This window comes from Cololabis saira, chromosome 1 (assembly GCF_033807715.1).
Source record: "Cololabis saira isolate AMF1-May2022 chromosome 1, fColSai1.1, whole genome shotgun sequence".
Classification (NCBI taxonomy): Eukaryota; Metazoa; Chordata; class Actinopteri; order Beloniformes; family Belonidae; genus Cololabis; species Cololabis saira.
The window spans coordinates 27215524-27240137 of record NC_084587.1 but is presented as its reverse complement, the minus strand read 5'-3'; the positions used below and the strand labels follow the sequence as shown (position 1 = coordinate 27240137).

At 38.6% G+C, this 24614-nt stretch overlaps 1 protein-coding gene across 3 annotated transcripts in view; it reads left to right on the top strand.

Moving 5' to 3' along the window:
• Nucleotides 1–24587, top strand: part of radil (Ras association and DIL domains) — a 39939-nt gene extending 15352 nt beyond the window's left edge. For 2 of the 3 annotated variants that reach the window (XM_061719715.1, XM_061719697.1), the window contains 13 exons: nt 760–890; nt 1461–1498; nt 1634–1785; nt 1953–2065; nt 2351–2467; nt 6448–6571; nt 12061–12233; nt 12410–12560; nt 13859–14085; nt 14470–14812; nt 18627–18766; nt 20948–21087; nt 22315–24587. In XM_061719715.1, the coding sequence (XP_061575699.1) occupies nt 760–890; nt 1461–1498; nt 1634–1785; nt 1953–2065; nt 2351–2467; nt 6448–6571; nt 12061–12233; nt 12410–12560; nt 13859–14085; nt 14470–14812; nt 18627–18766; nt 20948–21087; nt 22315–22414 (1949 nt within the window). In that variant the 3' untranslated portion in view covers nt 22415–24587. The remainder of the gene's footprint in view (nt 1–759; nt 891–1460; nt 1499–1633; nt 1786–1952; nt 2066–2350; nt 2468–6447; nt 6572–12060; nt 12234–12409; nt 12561–13858; nt 14086–14469; nt 14813–18626; nt 18767–20947; nt 21088–22314) is intronic. The other variant, XM_061719706.1, reaches the window with a different exon arrangement.
• Nucleotides 24588–24614: the final 27 nt, after the last annotated feature.

Below are 24614 nucleotides of genomic sequence, written 5' to 3'. Positions count from 1 at the left end.
AGTGGCGTTACTTAAAATCCTAGTTCAAGACACTGCAATGAATAAAGAATAATAACAAAGTGTCCTGTAAGAGGAGCAGCGTCTCCCAACAGTGCATGAGCAATTTGGTCATGATCCAGCAAGAGGAAGCACGTTGTCAGAGGGGCTCAGAGATTGCGGAATTGAAATTGAGCCAAGAAACTGCATAGGTCTTAAAAATAAAACTTAGGCTATCACATTTTACTAGTTGGATTTTAACTGGATTCAGATTAGAATTTCATTATCCATGTAAACATACTCAATGTTACACTTAATATTCTGCAGAGCCCACAGCTAGAGAATAACTGAGGTGAAACTTCAGAATTTTCCTGAGTTTGAGGGAAGGACTATTTGAGAAGAGATGGCAAAAGTGGACATTTTATTTACAGAAAGCATAAGGATGCGGGCCTCTTTTTTTTTTCTTCCTCTTTTCTTTTTATTGGATAGATTATTAATGTGCTAACCCACAAGTTTATGTTTGTTTTTCTACTTTTTATTTTATTTTTTTTTATTTATTTATTTTTTTTTATTTGTTTGTTTGTTGCACGGTGAATATACAGATAATTTTTGTGATCTGGTAAAAATGTGCAGTTGTAAAAAAAAAAACTGAAAATCTAATAAAAACAAAGTGACAAAAAAAAAAGAAACTTCAGAATTTTAAAGACTGTGAGCTGGAATCTTAGATGTATACTTCAACATAAAAAACATAGATTCAATTTTAAATGTGCTTCTTTTCCTCAGGAGATGACCATAAGCTGACACCAGCCTACCTGCTGTGTATGTGCATACAACACTCTGCCTCAACCTTCCCTCCAGGGAGTTTTGGAAAACTGCTGCTGAAGATTGTTCGACGAATCCAAACCATTTCATGGGTCAGTGCCCCCGTAACTGTCTGTGTTACGTTGGTCTTTGTTTAAGGAGACCTCATCCAGAGAGAAACATGTCAGTTTCAATCGGATGGCTTAATACACATTTTGTGAGGAATTACACCCCCATAAACATACAGTATTCAACTGTAGCTGTATGGTGATGAATTGACCTCCTCACTTTTCAGTTATAATATGATGACTGACATTTACATCCATAACTGGCTAATATTTTCATCTGGCAGAACATTTTAATCCCAAGCAAAATGCTTTTTCACCGAATGCTCCTTTTAAAGTTCTTTTGAATTTTCTGTCTTTTGATCTCTTAATCACCTTGAGGGAATGTCTTTATATTTGATGTAATATTCACTAGGGCTCCAATGAACCCAGGCCAGTAGGACAGAATTCTTCAGCATTTTAAATTAAACTATAATTTAATTATATTTTAAATTATAGTGGTGTTTCTTTCTTCAGGTCAGCAGTGATGTCTTGAACTGTAGTTCACCTATGCACATCCTGAAAGTTTAATGGGAGCTTAATCTCTGTGTGTTGTGAATGTGTCCTTGTGACTTGCAGGAGAAGACAAAGGAGCTGGCTCAGAAACAAGCTCAGCAGTGAGTCTCAGTTTCTAAGTTGTTTTGGAAAGACAAAGCCTTAATCCATTTTGCATGTTGGTGTGTTCATGGTGTCCAAATGTTTCCCTAACTGTTTAACCAGTGACCCTATATTTTGTCTGCATGTCCATGTAGTCAAGACCCTGCCTCCTTGTCTCTACTAAGCATCTCAGACTTGATCCCAGACCTGCAGACCATCTTCTTTTGGATGTCCAACTCCATCGAGATCCTTTACTTTATTCAGCAAAGAGCGCCTGCTTACACACACACCATAGAGACGCTACAAGGTACCCACACACACAGTCTGAATAATGAGTGTGGAAACAACTTAGCTCAAGTAATTTCTCACACTGACAAAGAGTAGATGGTTCCATAACTACAGGCCTGTCTTTCCCTCTTACTCTAAACCTGTGTCTCTAAAAAGTGTCCCTGCATCGCTGTCATCTGTTAATAGGGTCAAAGGAGTCGTTGCTATCGGCGACCATATCAGCCAATGAAGAGGCTATGACCATCTTGGAAGAAGTGATCATGTACACTTTTCAGCAATGTGTCTACTATATCACCAAGGTAATCTGGCACCACGTCAACAGTGTCATATTCTTAATAAGCAGGGTGATTATTGTCTTTTTTTTTTAACTGCTGGATGAATGATAACAGACCTTGTTCATAAAGGTCTGATGAAGTAGTTATTACGCACACAGATACATAAGTATACATAAGTATACATACAGTGAATGAGTAGATGAGGCAGGACACTGAAAGGTCATGTTATTCTGTATTCAGCTCACTTTCATCATTTCACATTTCTCTCTGTGTGTGCATGTGTGTGTGTGTATGTGTGTGTGGGTGAAGTCTCTTTATGTAGTGTTGCCAGGTTTGTTAGACTGTAATCCATTCCCAGTCGACAGCTCTGAGCCCTGCTGGAATGGAGGTGTCGGGTTTCCTGAACCTGTACGAAGGGTCCTGCAGGTAAGCATGTACATGATTCTGTGCAAAGTTAAATTCAATAAAAATTGACTGGTACTTTTGGTAAAACTGGTATTTTTCAAGGCAGAATGTGCAGTGAGGTTGCTCTCTTCAACGAATGCATAGACACTTTCTTAGAACAACGAAAGCCTTATATGGTGAGATGGAAACTGGAAAAAGGCAACATAATTTTGCATAAAACAAAATAAAATGTTTCACTGGGGCAGTATAATATTGGTTTTCCTGATCCTTTTTTGTTATTTTCTTTCATTACACAGTCTTGTTCAACTGTGGGGGCTATGAATAATTATAGCTGTGCATAATGGCTGTGCTGAACGGTTGCTCACGAGGTGCTGGAGAAGCTTGTTAATGAGACTTTATGAGGAGAAAAAGTAGTTCTTATTTTTTTCTGGCATATTGTGATCGTTGGCTAACACACTGTTTACAATTTAAGGGAACAGCCAACACAATACAGGTCATGCATTCACCAGTGCTTCTGTGTGAGACGTATTTTGTCTTGTTTCTTCTACAACCAACAGTATTTGACATTTGGTTTGAACTTAGATGTGATTATTTCTGTCACTTTTTTCTGCTCAACAGTAATTGTTCAGTTTGAGACTTGAACATGAAGGTAAAACAATGCAAAAAATGTTTTTATTTGCAAATTACTAAGAGGAGGTGTGTACACAGTGATTGACATTTCTCAAAGAAAAAACAAAACGATATAAATCTGAATTGAAATAATTTATATGCTAATTTATGCCTATGCATGTACACACAGTTTTAACTATGCAACTATACTGTTTTATGCATGTGACCTCCTTTGTTTCCTCCTATCCCACCAAAAACTCTGCACTTATGCCAGCTAAATTCAGTTTTTTCGCATCAGACATGGAAGAAGTGTACTAACCATTGGCTTCTAACCCAGTTGTTATATTTTTAGGTGTTGGTTTTAACCGTTCAGACCTAAGCTTTAGTTTAAAAATGCCTTCTAAAACCTGAGGGCTTTCTGGAAAACATCAAGCAACAGTCAGAAAGCTTTTATTTCTCTGCATCTGAGGAAACTATGAACGTCAAAATAAAAGATAAAAAACCTTTGAGAACCTTTATTGTAAGTTATTGACTTTGCCCTTGTGTTCATGAAAATACTCATAAAAAATCCTGATGGATTAAAAAAACAGTCATGATGCAATGCTCATGTCACATCAGACAAAGGTAAACACATGCACGTGTTGCATCAGGTCTCAGAGGGATTAGATGAGATTTTCATGCTTTCCACTTTCATCAGCTGAATGTGAACACAGTCTTGTACGTTTTCTCATGTTGTCACGTTAACCTGCATAATAAACTAAGAAATAACAAAAAGCAAACAAAAGGCAAATATCGCAAGCCAAGCTGGAAGCAGCCAAAACAAAAGCTGTCTTTTAACTCTTATGGTTCTGTTGAGGAGGATTAAGGAAATTAAAAAACGTGACCATTTCAAGACAATGTTTAGAATCGTGACAAGCAACAACTCCGAACAGGTCAACTCAGAAAGGCAGGGGTGAGAGGTATCAGTGATTATAGGCAGTGTTCAGCAGACTTTAGCTGTCTTCGTTTACAAATCTTTAAGATTGGACAATGGATGAATAAGAAGACTCAGCTTTTCAGAATTTGCGGAAACGGAGACCATATATATAAAATCGGATTCCTGTATGTTTTTATGTTTGTTTGATCCGGTCAAAGGTCATAAAGGAGCTGTACGTGTGTAGGTGCCCCAGGATGGTTATTCCTCTCTGCTTCCTTTCAGGGAAATTGATGGGTTTATTATTAATTCTGAACATTGGTTTATGCCAAAGAGGGCTGAAGCATGAAGGGGATTTATGGCAGTTTAAAATGTAATTTTTTCCCACCAGGTTGCATTTATCGTATTGATTAGAAACAGTTGTGGGTCTGAACTGATTCATCAATGGTTGCATTGCATTCGATGAAGAGTTCTTTACAGATTGATCTCTCAGTATCGAGCCTCGAAGAATCTATATTGTTGGTCTTGTGTTAAATATACAGAAGCTAGTGGGAGAAGAAGTAATGATGAAAGTAAGCTCCAAAATAAGTCCACCATGTTGTTTGGATTGGTGGTATGTTGTTAATTTAATCTTTGTTTGTTGTCCTTTCTGGAAGTAAATTTACTGCTGAACTGAGGGAGGGGAACTCTTGGAATTTTTCATATAGTTTTACACTTTTCCTACATGGGAACGTATTTAATGAAATTCAGTAATAAAGTATTAATCCCTGAAGGGAAATTGTATTGTTGCAGTAAAAAAGTCAGCCCATTATTCAATCAATATTGTGAAGTCAGTATAAAGACACAGTGTAGAGGGTTATGGCTGTGGGCAGGAATTCTACTGTTCTGCATTGCAGCAAACCTACAAAGTCTGTGACTGGAAACAGCTGTTTAATTACTGTGTTGTGTAGAGAATGGGAAGCGTTGTCCATTATATTTTTCATCTTATGCAGCATTGCACAGTTACCTCTACAGGCTCTGGAACAGTCCCTACCACAGGGCCAATTTTTCTTTGTCAGTAAGATCCATTTCTTCATTCACAGGCTGTAAAGCTGCTGCCCCAAGAGACAATGGCAAATAAAATTGTAAACCACACACTTATTCAAGATATGCAACATCTTGCTCTGAATACTGAAGGAGATAAGCTTCCTCAGAAAGTACAGTCTTTTTTTTATATATATATCTCCAGTCCAGTCTGCTATACAGGTGGATACTGAGGTGTCTGTGGTCTCGCACCACCTGCCCATATTCTCCCATGGTTGAAATAGTGTTTGCGTTATTTCTATTCCTCCTTAAATCCGCAATCAACCCTTTTGCCACGTTCATGTTCAAGATGACATGATTGTTCCCACACCATTCTGTGAAGCAGTCCACCTCCTCTGAACTCTCCTGTCCACCACTGAAACACCACACAACTACGTCAGAGTATTTCAGATGACAGGACAGGAGATGTACCTGAAGTTTCAGCTGTAGAGAAACGATGAAAGCACAGTCACCTGTGACAACTCTTCGGCCTCATAAGCTGTGGTCGGTTTATGACATAGTCAGGGTGATTTTGGAATCATCCACCCATCCCCTTTAGACTTTACCCACATCATGAAGGAAAAACAGCTCTGCCTGCTTTATATGAAGATTGTTGAAGCAACAAGACACATTTTTGATAGATGACTGTATTTAGTTCATCTGCCCTAAAGCCATTTAGTAAAACTTGACCTTTAGGTGTAATTTAATTCCTTGCAAAATAATGTTGTGCAAGCAAACTTTTTCAACCAACATGATATCATTTAAAGGTTTACAGAAAGGTTTTGATGTGCATTGATGTGCATAAAACTATCTTGACATTGACTTTGCCCTATTTGATTTAATGTAAAGCTACAGTGATCAGCAACAGCATTAAAACCACTGATGCGTGAAGTGAACAGCTCTTATTACAATGTGATGCTGTGTTTGTAATTTTTTGTGCTGGCATTCAATTGGAGCTTAGGAGCTTGAGAAAGCTGGGCAGGTATTTAAAAAATAATTAGTTAATTGGATGAGCCAGCTATCTTTCAAAAGTAATCTTCTAGGGATCAGGTCAACATAACTATCTGAGCCCATGGACAAATCAATGATTTCTAGATGAAAGATGAAGCCCATCAGGAGAAGAAGAAGAAAACCCTTGAGTGTATTTTTTTTAATGAATTAATTAATTTTTTTTGACTAGAAGGTGTGCATTGGAACAACTCTAATTCACAAAAGCGTGTCCTGATACAACATCCAAAAATATCCATGCTGTGATAGGTCAGAGCTGGTTCCACAAAATATTAGGCAAGCAGTCATCAAGCTGTGGATGATCCCTGTATGACTTCAGGAAAGAGAGGCGAATGGCTGGACACAATATTTTGCTACAAAATATATTTTTGTCAATAACAAAAGTGATGTTTTTTTTGTGTGTGTGCAGGTGCTTCAGAGTGCACAGGAGCTTTTGCAAGGTTACCAGGTCCACCCCGAGATCCAGGCTCAGATGTTTGCTTACCTCTTCTTCTTTTCTAATGTGTCACTGTTTAACCAGTTAATGGAGAAAGGTAGGGCGAACACCACACACAGCCCCTCTCCTTCTCTTCCATTACACTTCCATTAGACCCTACAGTTTTGTACAGTTATTAGTTTACGTGAGCGAGACAGTGTGCCCTTGTGTCCTTGTCAGCATTTTGACAGGGACTAACCCAGATTTGTCCTCAATGCCCTTCTCCTATCTGCATTCTCTTCCTCTGCCTCCATCTCCTCCTCCTCCCACTTCTGTTTCTTACCATCCTTCTTTCCATCTGGCTATCGGGGCATAAGGCAAAGAAAAGAAAAGGGTGGAATTAGATGGAAGCAAAAGAGAAAGAAGGGGGGAACCAAAAAGACAAAAACAGGCAGAGTGAAGAATAAAGGGCTGGAAAGCAGTTCAGTTTTTTTGATGACCCTGCTAATCCTGTATTACCTTGTCCAAAAAAAAAATAAAAAGCCATTTACTGCCAGCAACATCTACATGTCCAGCCAACTCACCTTCTATATCCTTCATCTCAAGGACCTATATTTACACTCACAAAACATGCCATATGTCTTCATTAGTTGGCAGAGATGAAAGAGATTACATGTCTGGCAAAGGGAAAATCAGAAATACCTTTATATTCATGCAGGAGGTACATCGTCCTCCATCTCATCTCCTCCTCCCTCTTACCCACTCTGTCTGTCTGGGTTTCTCCCTCCCTCCATTGCTCCTCTTTCCTTTGCTCATTGATATTTCTCTGCTGATGGTGTCCATGGAAACAGAGAAGTGAGTTTCTGGCAGGTATAGCTGACGTTTGCATTGGGTGGCTGCAAGGCACACATACACATAGTTACTCACCCACTCACATTCAGCTACACCTTCTACAACACTACACACTGTGTGTTATATTACAGCTCAGGAAAGAAAGAAACCAAGATCAAGATATACAATTTGGTTATTTGTGTGCTGTGATACTTTGCTCATTAAAAACTAATTATAATGTATAGCTTTTTATATAATTTTATTGAGGCTATATGATGGCTTGATTTAAACGTGTGTGTGTTTGTAAACAGCTGCTATTAAGCATTATCATACATTTGCCAAGAGGTTAAGTGATGTCTCGCCTGTTTGAGATGCCTCAAACATAGATTACTCTATGCCTAGACATAAGCCTATTACAGAGGGGAGGGTCTGTGTGTGTATGAGTGGGTGGGGGTGCATCTAAGACATATGGCAGAATATTTTAAGGGCTATGTATGTATGGTAACCAGACAGTGCTACCACTTTATTTCTGAAGATGATTGTCAGGTGGAACTTCAAGAGACGTTTTGTTCAATGTACAGCTGGTCCTTTGAGAGAAAAAATGTATCTAAACCTTCATCTTTTTGTGTTCAAAACATTTTTCATGTAGCTGTGTATATACAAAGTGGGACTGATCATTTTGACTTAACGTATCCTACTTTCCCATTGTGATACGTCCAAATGGGTGATGGAATGGGCACATGATTAGATTTCATATCTATTTAAAGTATTTCCAATGTAGTGAGTTTTCTGATTTATTTATTCATTTTTTCTCTGCCCTTGTTGACAATTGCAGGAACTTGATTAAATAGAACTTACTGTTATTATAAAGTGGACTGAACACTTTAAGTAACAGTTTAAAAGATCTAACAACTTGTTAAGACAACAAAAAAAAGTTTAAATATGAATATATACAGTATATTTTTATGCACAAGGTCAAATTTTTACTGAGTTTATTTCATGATAAAAAAAGTCTAAAATATTAATAGCACTGATGAACTTCAAAGGCACGGAATAGCTTCAACATACATATAGCTTCAACTAAAAACAAAAAGCAAATTGTCTAATAAAACACTAAGTCAAAATGTTTTCCTATATACACACGTATCTATATATATATATATATATATATATATATATATATATATATATATATATATATATATATATATATATATATATATATATATATGTGGCCAGGTGTAAAGGGATGAGACAGATGAAACGGCTCCCAAAAATAATGTGGGTTTTATTTCCCGACTGTCCTCAGAATGAGAGCAGACTTTGATTTGGTTTGAAAATATTTGTGAACAGTTGCTCTTCAAATACAAGTTCGCTCTCGTCAGCATCGGAAAAAACAGCTTCAATGTCCATAAACCTAAAACACTGCTTCTGAGGCTTATCTCAGGCTTTTTTTAAATAAAATACAAAAATGAGAACTAAAAGACAACAGTAGTGGGCTTAGTAATGCTATGATAAAAATGCAGAAAAGCACCACTAAATAAGCACTCAATTTGCATTTGTACAAAAACATACAACTTGGAGTTTATCTGTTGAGTTTATCTCCCCTCTGAACAAATCAACTGCACAAATATAGGTAAACAAAACAATAAAACCTCAACCTTCAGTAAGTTCTTTGTTAAACAGTCACGCCGTCACGGAGGCCCGTACATCCCTACAGTGGCAGTGGATGGTCAACTTGGCAGTGTCACGTTTCCCACTGATCCCTGTCAATCTACATGAATCTTCATCATTACAAGATGAATCAACCATCAATCTTACAGTATTAGGCTTATAACAGTATTGCCTATTAACACCAAAGACTGTATTTAGGCCAGGTTACAAATTTCAAGACATTTGCTCGTTGATACGCACTGTAATTTTGCCAGTTTCCAATCGGGATCATCGATTGCCTCACACTGGTGACATCACAAGTGCGCCCTAGCACTTGGAGGAAGGGACACTGCCTCTCTACATAACGTGACAGCGTCACCTGCTGGACACTTCGAAAACACCACAAGGCAAAAAGGGGGAACCATAGAAAGTCATTTTAGAAGTAATAACTTCCTTTATTCTACCTGGCTATATATGTGTATGTACACCAGAACTTCAGAGCCACCAACAATGCTGTCCAAAGAGCGCGAAGATGACAGCAGATCTTGTAATGCCACTTTGGTTAACCCGGTACTGTACGTCATCATGTGCTACACCAGAGGGGTAGCACATGACGTTTTGTGTGATACGCTGCCCCCATGTGGTCATAAGTTATATTACTACATAAAGTGGCTTTAAAGTTATTTAGTTGCTAACCAGTCAAATATATCAAATAGCAAATCCACTCTCCTGTCCAAATATGGCGACTTCTGTCTCCAAAAAGACCATGATGGCAACAACCTTTAAAAGAACAGTTCACAAAACAATAAGTGTATTTGGCGATCTGTAGTAGTTACAACTTTTAAACTGTATTCAGTTGTATATTTTTGACACAATTTTAGCATATTATAATTCCCAAGTTTTGTTAAAGGTAGAATGATTAGTCGGAGAAGTAAAAAAAATATTCCTTAACTTTCCTAATATACAAAGTACTTTTTTCATATCTTATATGGTATTAGAAATTTGAAAGGTACTATCAGGCATCTTTAAAAGAAAATAAGTGACAGTTTAATAGATTATGAAAACAGCTGCAACCCTGCATGAAGCCGATAACATAATTCAATTCAATTTCAATTCAATTTTATTTACATAGCCTCTATTACAACAGAAGTTGTCTCTAGCCGCTTTCCAGAGATCCAGAACATGAGAACAGCGATTATTACATAAATGTAACATAAACACTGGCAGTTAAAAACTCCCTTAGAGGAAGAAAAACCTTAAGCCAAATAGTGGCAAGGGAAGTACGACGGAGTATTAGGGCCACACAAAAAAACAAAAAAAGGAAATTACGAGAATAAAGTCATAATTTAATGAGAATAAAGTCGTAAAATTATGAGAATAAAGTCATAATATTACGAGAATAAAGTCGTAAAATTACGAGAATAAAGTCATAATATTACGAGAATAAAGTCGTAAAATTACGAGAATAAAGTCATAATATTACGAGAATAAAGTCGTAATATATTATAAATATATAAATATAACTTCACAAGATGCTCAATATTCCTCATTTTAACACAGGGAGAAGAAGCTCTTCCTGTTAGAGTTCTCATAAATTATATTCTCATAATATTATGACTTTATTCTCGCAACATTACGACTTTATTCTCGTAATGTTACGACTTTATTCTCGTAATTTTACGACTTTATTCTCGTAATATTACGACTTTATTCTCATAATATTACGACTTTATTCTCATAATATTACGACTTTATTCTCGTAATATTACGACTTTATTCTCATAATATTACGACTTTATTCTATTACGACTTTATTCTCGCAACATTACGACTTTATTCTCGTAATTTTACGACTTTATTCTCATTATATTATGACTTTATTCTCGTAATTTCCAATTTTTTTTGTCTTAGTTTGGCCCTAATACTCCGTCGTAGGGAGTCTCGTAGGGAGACTCCCCTTTAGGAGGGAAGAAACCTTGAGTAGGACCTGGTTCATAAGGGGGGGATCCTCCTGCCGCAGGCCAGCTGGGCAGAGCAGGAAAGAGAGAACAGACAGAGAGAATGAAGAACAGAAAAAGGAGAGACACAAGGAGAAGGCCTGTGGCAACCACAGACTAATAGCAGTCAAAAACATGTCAATAACATTGAGAGGCTTGTGGGATCACTGACGGGGAATCCCACAGTGCTTGAGCTTTTGTGGTGGCGGCACCAACATCCAAGAACCCCCTCAGGCTTTAAAGTTATGATTTGTGTTGCTTTATGCTGTAGATGGCTTTTTTTTTCATCGCTTTTATCCATCGCTATCATGTTTTTGTTATTATGTTTTTATTGTAAAGCACTTTGTGACTGGCGTCTGTTAAAGGCACTCTATACATAAATGTTACGTACAGGACTGTAGAGAGGCCAAAGCTTTCATGTTGCTTGGTACAGACCAAGAGTCAAGAAGCAGAGCTGGGGGTAGTAGAGTTGAAGATGTTAAGGGATGTTAAGAGAATATGCAGTTGGTTTGTGTGACTGGAGAAGATGCACAAGACGTGGTAGGATGGAAACAGGTGATCCGCTGTGGCAAGGAGAAAGTTATTTGATACTGAAAAATCTTTAATGATGCCACCAACAATCCACATGATGATTCTCAATTTTGGGAATTACTTCAGAAAGCATGAGACGCATATTGATTTCAGTGAGGTTATATAACAGCAGGCTGACAGACTAACTGATGCCTGCATTACAGTTTCTAGATCTTGAACTGTTGGTTGTTTATTTGTAAAAACGTCCTTACAGTTTTATTATGCAAGGAGATTTCTTTTAAAAACGACAATAGTGAAAGCAATAGAGGTGCAGCTTGTAGCTGGTCTGCTGCTAAAACACATAAATTCATCTGAATCCTCCTGCACCAGTGCATTTGTATTCTGCAGGAGGATTGTGGGTGTGCTGCTGTTTCACAGACTTCAATCACAACTTAATTAAAAATTAATGTCTGTATTGTTATACAGAACAACATGTATATACAACACACACAGCTTGTATTCTAACTACCCTTGAAAAAATATCTACTGCAGTGTTTCAGGTAAAATAACCAAAAGATCACCCTCTGTGTGTGCATGTATACATGTGTGCGTCCAGGTCCTGCTCGGGGTTGGTTCCAGCGTTCCAAGGCACTGCAGATTCAGGCTTGTTTGCAGATGGTTATGGAGTGGGCAAACAGGCTGGGTTTGGGACATCTGGCAGAAAAATTCTTCACCAAACTCAACAGTGCCGTGTCCATAGTAGCCACACCCCCACAGCAGCTCACACAGGTGACCTTGCCACACAAAAACATGCATCTGCAATTCAGTGCCATTCAGAATTTCAAATGTTTCTTAGCTTTCCATGTCATTATTAAAAGAGGCTTAGGGTTATTTGAGTGACTGCATGTAATTGTCTTGACTTATGAATAGAAAGAAGTATGAATATGAATTATTTCTGTGTGCAGTTGAGTTGGCGAGCACTGACCAGTGAACATCCGACTCTGAAACCGGTCCAACTCCACAGGATTCTCACCCAGTACCAGCTCACGGGGGAGGTAGGCCCTGTCCCTTTATGGCAACCCAGCAGTGAGGACGAGCCGTATATATATAGATCAGGTACGTGTGTGAATCTGTCATTGAATATATACTCATGTATTTTGTAGTAAGAAGCATAAATAAAATCATTGCATCATAAAACCCTCATGTTGTCAAAACACAGAACATCAGTTAAAGGAGCAACGTGTAATGTGAAGCCATAAATTAAATTCATGTACCACACTCCAATCAAAAAGGAGCCAGTATAGCTGGGCAAACGGAGTTGGTTTAGCCTCGAGTAAGAAACGAGAATATGCACAGTCCCTCCTCAACAATTCTATGACGTGTGTTGCAAATCAAAATCCAAAATCGGAGAATCCAGACACATAATCGGTAACAACAAATAAAGATTTCTAATCAAGGGAGCAATTACTTTTCTCAGTTATACTTTTATTTTTCACCATCAGTTCAAAAATCATCTCTCTGTCTTTTTCTATTGCACTTTTTATTTTTGTGGTTGCAGTTCTGAAACGAGTCAAATCAGCGCTGTGTCAGTCTAGATGGGACACTGTTGACAACAATACATTTTGCATTGAATTGACCTCGTAGTAACTTGACTTACTCTATCATCGAAAGTTTTAAGCAAAACAAAACTCAGCAGTGGTTGAATTACCAATCCAGAGGAAACATTGCAAGTTCTGCATCAAACCTCCTTCCTTTGCTGTCCATGAGCTGTCTCCAACGGGGGAAAGCAGTGCTGATATTTACTCTGCTTTAAGCCCTGTTTTTATCTGCTCTTTTGGTTGAAGCAAAGTTCTCCCTCTGGAAGCTTCAGCCAAACCTTGCTGTTTCTGTTTATCTGTCCTAAAACTTGGGGGCAGTGCCTACATGACTGACAAGTTCAAGTACGCCCACAAACCGTGCCACTTTCTTCATGTCATCATGTGGTTCTGAGGCTTCTATGTTCCTCACTATCACCACACATGGCAGAAACTGCTATTATGAAACTGAACAGCCCGACGCTACTTATTTAGCACGCTAACCTGTTGTATATCTCAGCAGCCAAATACATAGTCATCATTTTTGTGACAAGACTGCACTTTTTTTCTTCTCACTCTCTTGCTGTTTCTAGGTTTTTTTCATGATATTTTAACCTATGATCTTACACATTGCACCAATGTTTTCTAATTGCTTTATAAAATGTGCACTACTCCGCTATTATATCATTATAGATTTCTGAAACAGGTACTGTAGATACTCGTCTGATGCAATTGTTGAGCTACTGCTTTAAAGACTGTGAAAGCTGCCAAACACAGTGAAATGTTTGCAAAGAACAAGCGTGCATACATATTTGCTAAGATCAGCTTGTATGTGTTTAGTTGACCTGCTGGAGAGCTTTGAGAACCATCCACCCATTGTGCTGCCCAGTTCCGGTTTCAGAGTGGATCTGGACAGCGAGTGTGTAGAAGACAGCATCTACAGACAGCTGCTCTATGTCCGCCACTACCTGTGGGGGCTACGCACCAAGACACAAACTCACAACAACCCTCCCAGTGTCCACACACAGTCAAACGGAACCAACACAGCTGACTGGCCGGACGTTCAGGTCAGAAAGATTCTGTCAAATACAGGCACCTAGCAGTAATCCAGGCCATGTGCTTCAGCAGCTGTGGTTGTTGAGGAGTTCTTCATAATCCCATATCTGGGAGACAAAACCTTCTACTCCAGCCAACCCAAGCACACACACAAACCTAGACATGGTTAAATCATGGTTAATCTGATTAGTCTTTAGGCTGTCTAATTAGTGTAAACGGCTGACTAGACCATAATCCCCAGTGTTACAGCACCCTCGTGTGCACAAAGAAACACACGCATTTGCAAGTGCAAAGTAGAAATTTTGCTTATAAAATGATAATGCATTCAAGTTTTAATCATATCGACTGACAATGTTATTTTCTTCTAAAATCTCTCTTTCCCCATCACAACACAGAGGGAATTGTTACCTCAATCCCACAGCAGTCCCCGTTCCGGGGGTGCCGGGGATGAGGTGACAGCAGAGAAGGCAGAAGAGAGGGGCCGGGACAGACCCTCGGGTCAATCACACACACACAGCCTCAGAAGGAATGGCACCATGCATCATCCTCGAACAGCAAATCCAGACCCATCCTGCGTCCTGACACCAGCCAACAACCCCCTGTACCCAGAGGGTGGAGGGGGTGGAGGAGGGGGCCCTGGGCCAGGCAAGGGCAACAGCATTCAGGCTAACGGCTGCTCCAGCAGAAGTGCAGCAGAATGTAAAAAGACCAATGGACTCATCACCAACGGACTTGAGGGTAGGCTAACTCACATCCAAACATCTGGACTGCATAATGGAATACACAAGATACATATCACAGTCAGTTTAAATACCCAGAGGAGTACCATTACTCACTTTTCTCTCTTCTTTTAAGATATGGTTCAAAAACTAATAGCATTAATTATAAAACAGCATTTAACACATTTATAATTGATAGATGTACCGGTATTTAATTATGACTTGAATCAATGTACAGTATATATAATACAGTATCAGTCTAATATACAACGTGCAAACATTTCAATGCCAAACATGTTCATGCAGCTTCAATTGCTGTTTTGTGACTCTAATGGCCTTTTCTTTTGAAAGTGGTGAGTCAGGAAATGAGTATGGAGAGCAGGAGGAAAGACAGGCTGGGATTTGAACCTGTGCCACCTGCACGAGAGCAATACCCTCTGCATTTAGCTCGCCCGCTCAACCAACTGAGCTATCTAGAGCACCTCAGTTGTTTTTGAATTGGGGTTCAACCGTATCAGAATAGAATAAAATAAAACTAAACTGGGTTACACACAGTAGTTGTTATCCCTAGAAAAACACTGAAAATAGTTTTAGTATAGTGGCATGTTAAACTGATTATCATCACAGGTCCTTTCAATCTTACAGTCTGCATATTTATAGGGTGAAAAGTCATTACTCTGCTGTTGTGCACCACACTGGACATGGACCATGGACATACAAATGGTAATCAAAGAACAATTTCCAAAAAGATTTGAGGTGAACTCCAAGGTCAAGGTACATCAGTGTACCTGGTGTGAAGCATGGAGGACGCTCAGTTTATGCTCTGGTGCTGCTTTGCTGCATATGGTCACAGTTCCAAGTCATGGATCCTCCAACTTGACAATAACCCAAAACACATAGTTAAAAACACCCGAGAATGCGTCAGAACTAAATATTGGACCAAAGTGTCCTTCTATGAGCGCTGATCTAAATCCTACTGAACATCTGTGGAAGGAGCAGGAGAAGTCACCCATCAAACGTCATACAGCTGGAGCAGTTGGCTCATGAGGAGTGGATCAAAAACATCTGTCTCTTGGTGAAGAAGTCTCACCACAGTCGCCCAGTGATTGCCTTGAAAGGTTCTGCAACAAAATATTAAGTTGAGGGTCACATGTGTTTGATGCAGGCCAGTTTGATTTGTTTTCAGTAAATTATTATTTATTCTTACTTTTGTTAGTTCCAAGTTCTTTGTGGTGTTTTCTTTCTTAAATAGAAAGTTACCACTTGTGTGTCCACTAAAGTAGTTGACATCCGACAATTACTTTTGTTTAGTTTTGGCTTTCTGTGTTTTTTAGTAAAACATACACTATAAACATACTGACAGGTGACAAATGAAAGGAATTAAGTAATCAAATGTAAAATTTCTCAGTAACTTTTAGGACCAAATATACAGCCGCAATGTACCTTGGCAATATTTTTCCAAGCCTCCAAATTTTGCTCAAAGGATTGAACCCCTGTAGTGTTTTAAACAATGGAAATAATGGAAAGTTCCGATGGTCCACAGACTCCCATGTGTTTAACACTGGATTGAGGAGACTATCAGGACATGGCATATGACTATCATCATTTTCATAGTCATAAACCTTTTGTTACCCTTCCTGCCCAAAGGACTGTTGACATGAAATACTGGAACAATAACTATAAAAAGATTTATAGTTTGGGTAGCTGGCAGAGTCCACACACCTACTATAACAACAGTGGTGGCAAGCAATGTCATTGCAATCACTTTCATTGGGATTTCATGAACAATAAAATGCAGACAGACAATCAAAATACACTGATAAAATGACACTTTATAAAAGCATTAATCAACTTGAAGCACACTGCCAAGCAGTCTCGGGCACTGATGATGAGTACTCGAATACGATCACACTGACTCTGACTCACACAAAAACATGAATAAAATGCATCCTCAAAAGATGATAGCTCTTGTTGCAGTATAGTACATTTTCCTAACTTCTGGTGTGTGTTCGGTTTCATGACCGTATACACTTCTTTGAGGATCACACAGCAATAACAACACATTTTCAGAGTCAGTTTTGAATCCTGAATACAGCTGGAGATGCCGCCCACATTTTGCATCATCATACAGCTGTGTGGACTTTTCCAGTTGTTATATTGCTTAGTTTGAACACTGAAATAACCTAAAACTGGATAAACCAATATTACGTTAATAACTTATGTCACATGTCACGTGACATCAGTCTAAACAAAAAAATATCTTTAGAGAGATTTACTGGCATGTTTCTGTTCATATAATTGCCGTTAAAACTAATTTGCTGCTTCATTTTATTCATACCTGCTGTATTCTACCTGAACGACAATGAATGGAAGAGAGAATTATTTTATGTTTAAGTATAAACAAAGACTATCTTAGATTAACATTCATCACTTATCCACGATATAGATCATGTTAACTTCATTAAGTAGATATGGCTAACATATTTACATACCGATATATTTACATACAGTCACCTAGTGGCCAGAAGTAAACTAGCAAGGTTTTAAATTTCCCTCTTTTATAAGTGGTCTCAGTGCAGTTTTTAATTATGAATGCTTGACTTTGTTGATCAGTTTCCTTACTTGAACTAAAGTTGTGTCTTCACTTTAGGCCTTTGTAATAACTCTTTTCACACCGTCCTGTAAAGGTGAACCTGTCAGGCCTTCGGTTTTACACTATGGTAAAGCTGACTATGGCCTTCGTAGTCACATCAACCCAGTTGTCTCAGAGTTGGATGTCAGTAGTCACATATGAAGTATATAAAAATGAGCAGGGGCAGCCAAACACACGACACTAGACTTCAACAGTTTGGTGTCTAGAGCAGTTTGAAAGGACACATTGATACAGCACCAAGCAGCCTCGCCTTAGTTAGCTTGAGCCATTAAAGACTGCATAAAAAATGTGACTTTTTCCACTATATGATACAATCTGTTTGTGAAAAGAGCTGATGTTAAGAGTATGCCCTTTGCTGTTTCTTATTAGAAGCATGTTTGTGTGATACCAGCTCCGTAATTGCACCTTTGCATGTGTCTCGGTATCTTTAAGTGTTGTCAACACAGCAGGACTCCTTGGGCCCATTGCTCTGTAGTTAGCTTAGCTGCCAAAATCAATACATGTACACAACTTTTAAAAATGATTTAAGACATTTTTATTTTTTTTTACAAGATTAGAAATGAATAAGTGCACTGCTAACTCGATCAGGGCCATCATTTCCTGTGCAGTTCTAATGTTTTCAGCAGGTCTCCGGTGCTGAAGAAAATGAGCCTCATAGAGGCTATCAGGTTGCCTTTAAGTGCCCCTTACAGTGTCAGTAACGACAATTAAGCACAAGCCACTAAGCACTGGATGGGATGGTTGAGATACAACCATCATCTCCTTTCCAAGTGCTTTAATGACATGATTCAAAAAGTGTCCTTTATTTATTACAGTAAAACATTTTTCAGTGGATGTTAAATCAATCTCACATGAAGTACACATGTCATGCAGGCTGCAGTGATTCCTGAGGGTACATTTCTGAATCCTTATATTCCCGATTTCCAGATAGTTTAACTGTGAATCAGCTGAGCCTGTGCTTGTTGCGACACTGCAGTCACATTTGACATCAAACTCAACTTTAACTAATGTTAAATTGGCGGAGTCTTGCGGTTTCAGTAGTATTGTAGTAAAGCCTGGTTAAGTTAGCCACATCTGAACCAACAGAGCAATTCGTCCCTTTGTGTTTGTCCATCCCCATCGAGATACCCTTGTGTATGTGTGTTTGTTTTGTGCCTTCGGGCGTCTGTGTCCTCTGCAGGCTGTATTAGTGGGTGTGAGTTCCCTTTCCCTGTGTCCTCCCCTGGCGTCCCTTCTCCTGCTGATGAGTTGTGTATGGTGTTTGTAGTGGAACTGGACAAGGGACCCTACGGACTGGGCATGGGACTCATTGACGGATTGGTAAGTTTATAAAAGAATAACATATTTAACCTTTTATGCCTCATTGCCTGCCTTGTTCCTGCAGTTGGACTGCTACATCTGTTGGGAAATTTAGTTTGGGCTAATCTTTAAGAAAGACCAATTATGAATTTTCAGGGGATGGATATAATCATACCATCAATAGTACTGAAACACCATCAAATCTGTTCATTTGTATTACTATACACCTTTCATCTTAGCTTTATCTCTTTGTTGTTGTTTTTTTTTATTGCCACTGCATGTTATGGGTGCATATAAAAGGCTGCCGAATACAAAAGCCATCATTAAAAAGAGGGTTGTACATACTAGCGGTTGCCCAGACAACACCTGGACAACCCCTTCAAACTGAGGGACAGGACACTTTAAATTCTGAGAAAAGAAAAAAAGAAAAATGCATTTTTACTTATTTACATCTCAGCTATAAAACCACTCAGCCAAACATGAATGAATAAAATAATCCCTGGCTCTATTACTTAAGTTTCATAATTGTCACATCAAGAATGAAAAGGCCATTTGCAAAGAATTTGGAGTCCATCATTCTAATGTGGCTGTTCTCAAACATTCAAGACAGTTGTCAATCTTCCTAGCAATGGAAAGTTCAGATGCTCCCAAATACTCCAAAGCCGTACAGAAAAATTACTTGGGGTGGTGTTGCTATGACACAGCCAAAGTCCAGACCTCAGCCCACTTCACTGCTCTTTAGCTCTTTAGAGCGTCCGTTTTGCGCAGTCCTGATCAGCCGTTCCCAACCAGGTCTAGTCAGTCACCGATGCCGAGTGTGTCTCAGTCTTCCCTGTTTTATTTTCCATTAAACGTTCCATGTTAATGATGGTCTCGTGAAGTTGGCTGCTGGTTTTCTCAGTGTATGGCCTAGCCAACCCCATATGTGTCTCAAAATCTCTGCTTCCATGGGACACAGATTAGTCTGAAGCTCTAAGGTGGTTTTTCTCATGGTCTCTGGCCAGTAGATTGAAAGGATCCATCACAGGCATGTTGAAATGATGTTGTGGGGCCTTAAGAGCAGTACTGGAGTTGAGAGGGAATGAGGGGGGATGGCATCCCCCCTGAAATAAAAACGGTCCAAATCATCCCCCCTTTCCATCCCTTATGTCATTTCATCAATGAATGTGGTTTTACTGCTATTTCAACATTTAGAGTCATCACCAGAAAAATAACTTATTTGACAATTTTCACCTGTTTCAAGTAAATTATCACTTGAAATAAGTAGGAACATCTGCCAGTGGGACAAGATTTATCTTCTTATTACAAGCAAAAAAATCTTGTTCCACTGGCAGATTTTTCTACTTATTTTAAGTGAAAATCTACTTGAAACAGGTGAAAATTGTTGTTTTTTCCAGTGATGAGTCTTGTTTTAAATGTAATGAGATTTTTTAAATAAAATTAGACATTTTAACTAGAAATAGGACAAATATTCTTGTTAAGATTTAGAGTTTTTGCAGTGATCCATTGTGAAAGACAGAGGCATATTGATAAGTTCAGAAAACTGTTTTTTATTGTTGTGTTTTGATGTATTTGATGTAAGCCCAGTGGATATTTAAAGCTTACAGAAGGCTGCATTTAACTGCTGCTATGTCATTCCTGCAGTATTTCTGCAGGTGTTTTGGTCAGTGCTATTATTTGTAATATATTATATTATTTGTAATCAGCACAAATTATCTGTCCCCATATGATAAAATCCACCATCCCCTCGGAATTCTTTTTACAACTCGAGTACTGCTTAAGAGAGCTCTCCATATTCTAATTTATGCAACCGTTAATGACATGATAGTGTTTAAATGACTAAATAAGTAGACCCAAATTTCTCCACAAAGATGACTAAGTTACTGAATAGATATTTGCTTCTCAATGTGGTTTTACAAATTACATCAGTGGGTCTATTTTGTTTCTTTTCTGTATTATGTGCTGTTGTTCATCCAAAGTTGGCTTTAACCAACAAACCATGTAAAACAACCACAATTCACCCCAACACAGTTTTGAGCATACCTTTAAACACATTTCCTTGAAAAAACATTTTCTGGTTTTAAACCCATATAAACCATATTGTTACTCGGGTTAAAAGCTTGAATAATAAATTATGGCCAAATGTTTCTGGGCCTAAAGATGTGCCATTTCAAACAATAACAAGCCCTCTTCCTCTGGCAGCATACCCCTCTTAATGCTCCGGGTATTTACATCCGGACTCTGATCCCTGACGGGCCAGCGGCTTCAGACGGCAGACTGAGGATTGGAGACCGCATCCTGGCTGTGAATGGGACCAGTCTGATTGGAGCAGACTACCAGAGGTACGGAGGATGTTTCAGCGTTGATGTTCATCTTCATAATAGGCTGGAGGAGATAAATGGTAGTTCTTGGTAGGGCTGCACGATTAATCGTTAAAAAATCGCGATCTCGATTCATGCTTGAACGCGATCTCATTTCCAAATGACGACGATTTAAAAAAAAAAACAAAAAAAAATGTTTTTTTTTTTTTTAAAGATGGCTGCATAAAAAAAGGACTAGGCCTATGTTCTAGGTTGTTGTAGTCCTGTCATGGTCAACTATCATGTTGTCATGTTTGTTATATTTTGTTAATGATTGTGGATTACATTTGGAGAAACATCTACCTTTCTCATCACCTGACACATATTGCACATAAATATTGTTAAAATTGTTATTGTTAAAATTATTTAAAGACAAGAGAGATGTTTATTGTTTTTATGTTCAATGTCAGCTGTTACAGCAAAAAGCAGCCAGAGGAATAATTTGTTGCCTCAGAACTACAGGATCTGTTACAAGTCCCCTTTCTGAAAGGGTGTTCAACTCAGGGAGGAACAAATATTGTTAAATTGTTATTATTGTTTAAATTATTTAAAGACAAGAGAGATGTTTATTGTTTTTATGTTCAATGTCAGCTGTTACAAAGTTGATGCCAGTCTTTTATCAGGCACCATCATATTTTTTGTAATGTTTACCTTTTGTATCGGCAGCTTCTTAATAGCAGCAAAAGGCAATGGGGGGTTCATCCCAGCCAGAGGAATAATTTGTTGCCTCAGAACTACAGGATCTGTTACAAGTCCCCTTTCTGAAATGGTGTTCAACTCAGGGAGGAACAAATATTGTTCAAAATGTTATTATTGTTTAAATTATTCAAAGGTTTGTGTAAAGAAGACAAGAGATGTTTATTGTTATTATATTTTTGTTCAGCTGTTGCAAAGTTAAAGTAATAAGTGCAATAAATTTTATATTGGAAAAAAATCGTGAGAGAATCGTGATCTCAATTCTAAGCAAGAAAAAAATCGGGATTCTCATTTTGTCCAGAATCGTGCAGCCCTAGTTCTTGGTGATACTCACGCCAGGTCAGGGGGTTTCCTCCCTCAATGCTAAGCCCTTTGCTGTCAGCCTCTTCAGCCAATTGATTACTTGGTTCAAACTCAGAAAGTGATGTCCTGTTACCATTACCTTGTCTTTGCTGAGCTTTGAGTAACTAGACTCTCTTCCTCTCCCACTTCCTCCCATGATGCGCCACACAGCGCGGTCGATCTGATTCGTCTGGGAGGGGGTCGACTGCGTTTCCTGGTAGCCAAGTCAGACCCAGAGGTCTCAGAGAAGATCAGTGCCTCCTCCTGCTGACCACTTCCACTGCCCAGCTCAGACACGCACAAAGCACCACACAGAGAGAGAAGATGGAAAGGGATACGGATGTGTGCTCTGTTGAAGAGGGAACACGCAGTCATATGGACCAACCCAATGTGAATAAGAAAAACAAAACATGAATGTGAAATCTAAAACAGCACAAAGCCAGGCTTTCAAAAGAGATATGGCGCTTCATATATTCCACTCTACGTGCTTCCCTCGTGTCCACTCCAACTGGGTTTGTGTAACAGGCACGATCTGAAACCAGCTGCAACGTCAAAGGAATCCACACTGAGGAAAGTTGCCTAATTAATCAGCGATTACGCTCGAACCAGCTTGTATGCAGTCTGACGTTGTCAAAAGCACAGTAGATCCTCAGTCAGCTCATGGAGCACGTGGGGGTTATTTCACTTATTTTAGAAACAATTCTAAAACATTTGAGAAATTCCAGATGTAAACAGCATGGTGAAGAATTACCGAGCTCTACGTCTAACGTTTTAAAGATTAGCTGGATGTCTCGCGCAGTACTTTTAGAGTGGAACATTTTATAAACCCATTTGTTAATGACTCCTAAAATGGACACCATGTTACTCCTTAAATCAAACTTTTGTGATTGAAAGTCGACTTTTTTACGGGGTAGTGAAAGAAAAAGACGAAGGAAACAAACTCCATATTACCCATTTTAACATCCTCACTAACTTTGCTGACGAGGATGAATCCTTATGATGTGGGAAATCATTAGTTACCACATCCCAGAGACATGATGCTTCACTGTAGTTTAAGATGTCCTGGGGATGATTAACAACAGTGTAAATAGGTGTTTGTAAAAATGTACCTGTCAAAAGAGGAACTGATTTGGAGGAAACTTGTTTGTTCTGTTTTTCCTGAAATTAAGTCAGAAACGATTAAAAGTCCGTGATAAAGCATATACTGGAATGAGAGATGTCTAGTTGTGGGTCGTATACCTTTTCTTAAATTATGTATTTATTTAAAGTTCTACAATTCTGGGTTTTGCAGTGAGTTATAGAGCCTAAGTTTCACGTGTTGCTTTAAACCGTCATCAGCAGTTATGCAGACTGTATTCACCCAGTTTTCAGATATTTTATTTCTACCTTCAATGAAGTCCAAAGATTTTGAGTGGAATTTTATAGCGTTATAAAAAATATTTTAACTTAAACCAGCCAGCAACTTTGGACAAACCATCTCAGTTTCTCAGGATAGGGCACTAACCTTACACTTTCCTAGAGGACAACTTATCACCATAATCAATTTGAAATGGGCCAGGTGGCAGACGTCGCCTTCCATCATAAAACAAACCACCCAGACCAACTGAGTGGAGCCATATCAGAAAATTAAACTTGCCAAAAAGAGTTGAGTAAAGGTCTTTGGTGTCTTTGCTTGTCCAAAGAATTATTAGAATACGCTCCAGTTCTGTTTCACTAACCTTTCAAGGAGAAAACATTGTTGACTACCTGGCCACAGCTGGAAATATAGGACACATCTGTTTTTACACCCACTGCCACAGCCAGAGCATCTGGGAAGAGAAATCTCTTCAGATTTTCTGAGAAGTTAACCGTTTTGCTAACAATTAAGTCCAGTTCTCAAATCTGTAAGCACAAAATTTACGCTTGCTTTTTATGCGTTTGGATAGAATCCGAAATATATCAGTTCGGCAAATAAAATCTTATCTCCATAGCTGACCCCCACTCTGTAAGAGGTCAAAGGTGAGAAGTTTTGAAATGCCACCTTTTCAAAAACGGTTTTCTTTGAATCCTGGTCCACCACCCAACAGCCAGGATTCGTCTACACCAACCCGGCAAAACATCAACACGTAATGTTTCGTTGCTGTGAAATGAGTTATTAATATGCCAGTTATTCATTCAAGTATATAAACTATCTGTTGAGTCTGATAAAGAGGACAAGAGGTTCTGCTGAAAAGGACAGAGAAATCTACTCAATCCTTGGATCTGAGAAGGTGGAACCAACAAATATTTGCCAATTTTACTTTAAATGACTTAAACCGAGATTAAATGAGTGCTTCCTGTTTAACTTTTAAACACAGATTTTTCTTTGCAGTAACATCTCACTTTGTGTTAAGTTTGTACGACACTGCTCATGCATGTCTGCTCTGGTCATTATTTTTACTGTTCACAATAATGGTACTTAAGAATAAAGATTGTTTTTGGAAACCTTGGAA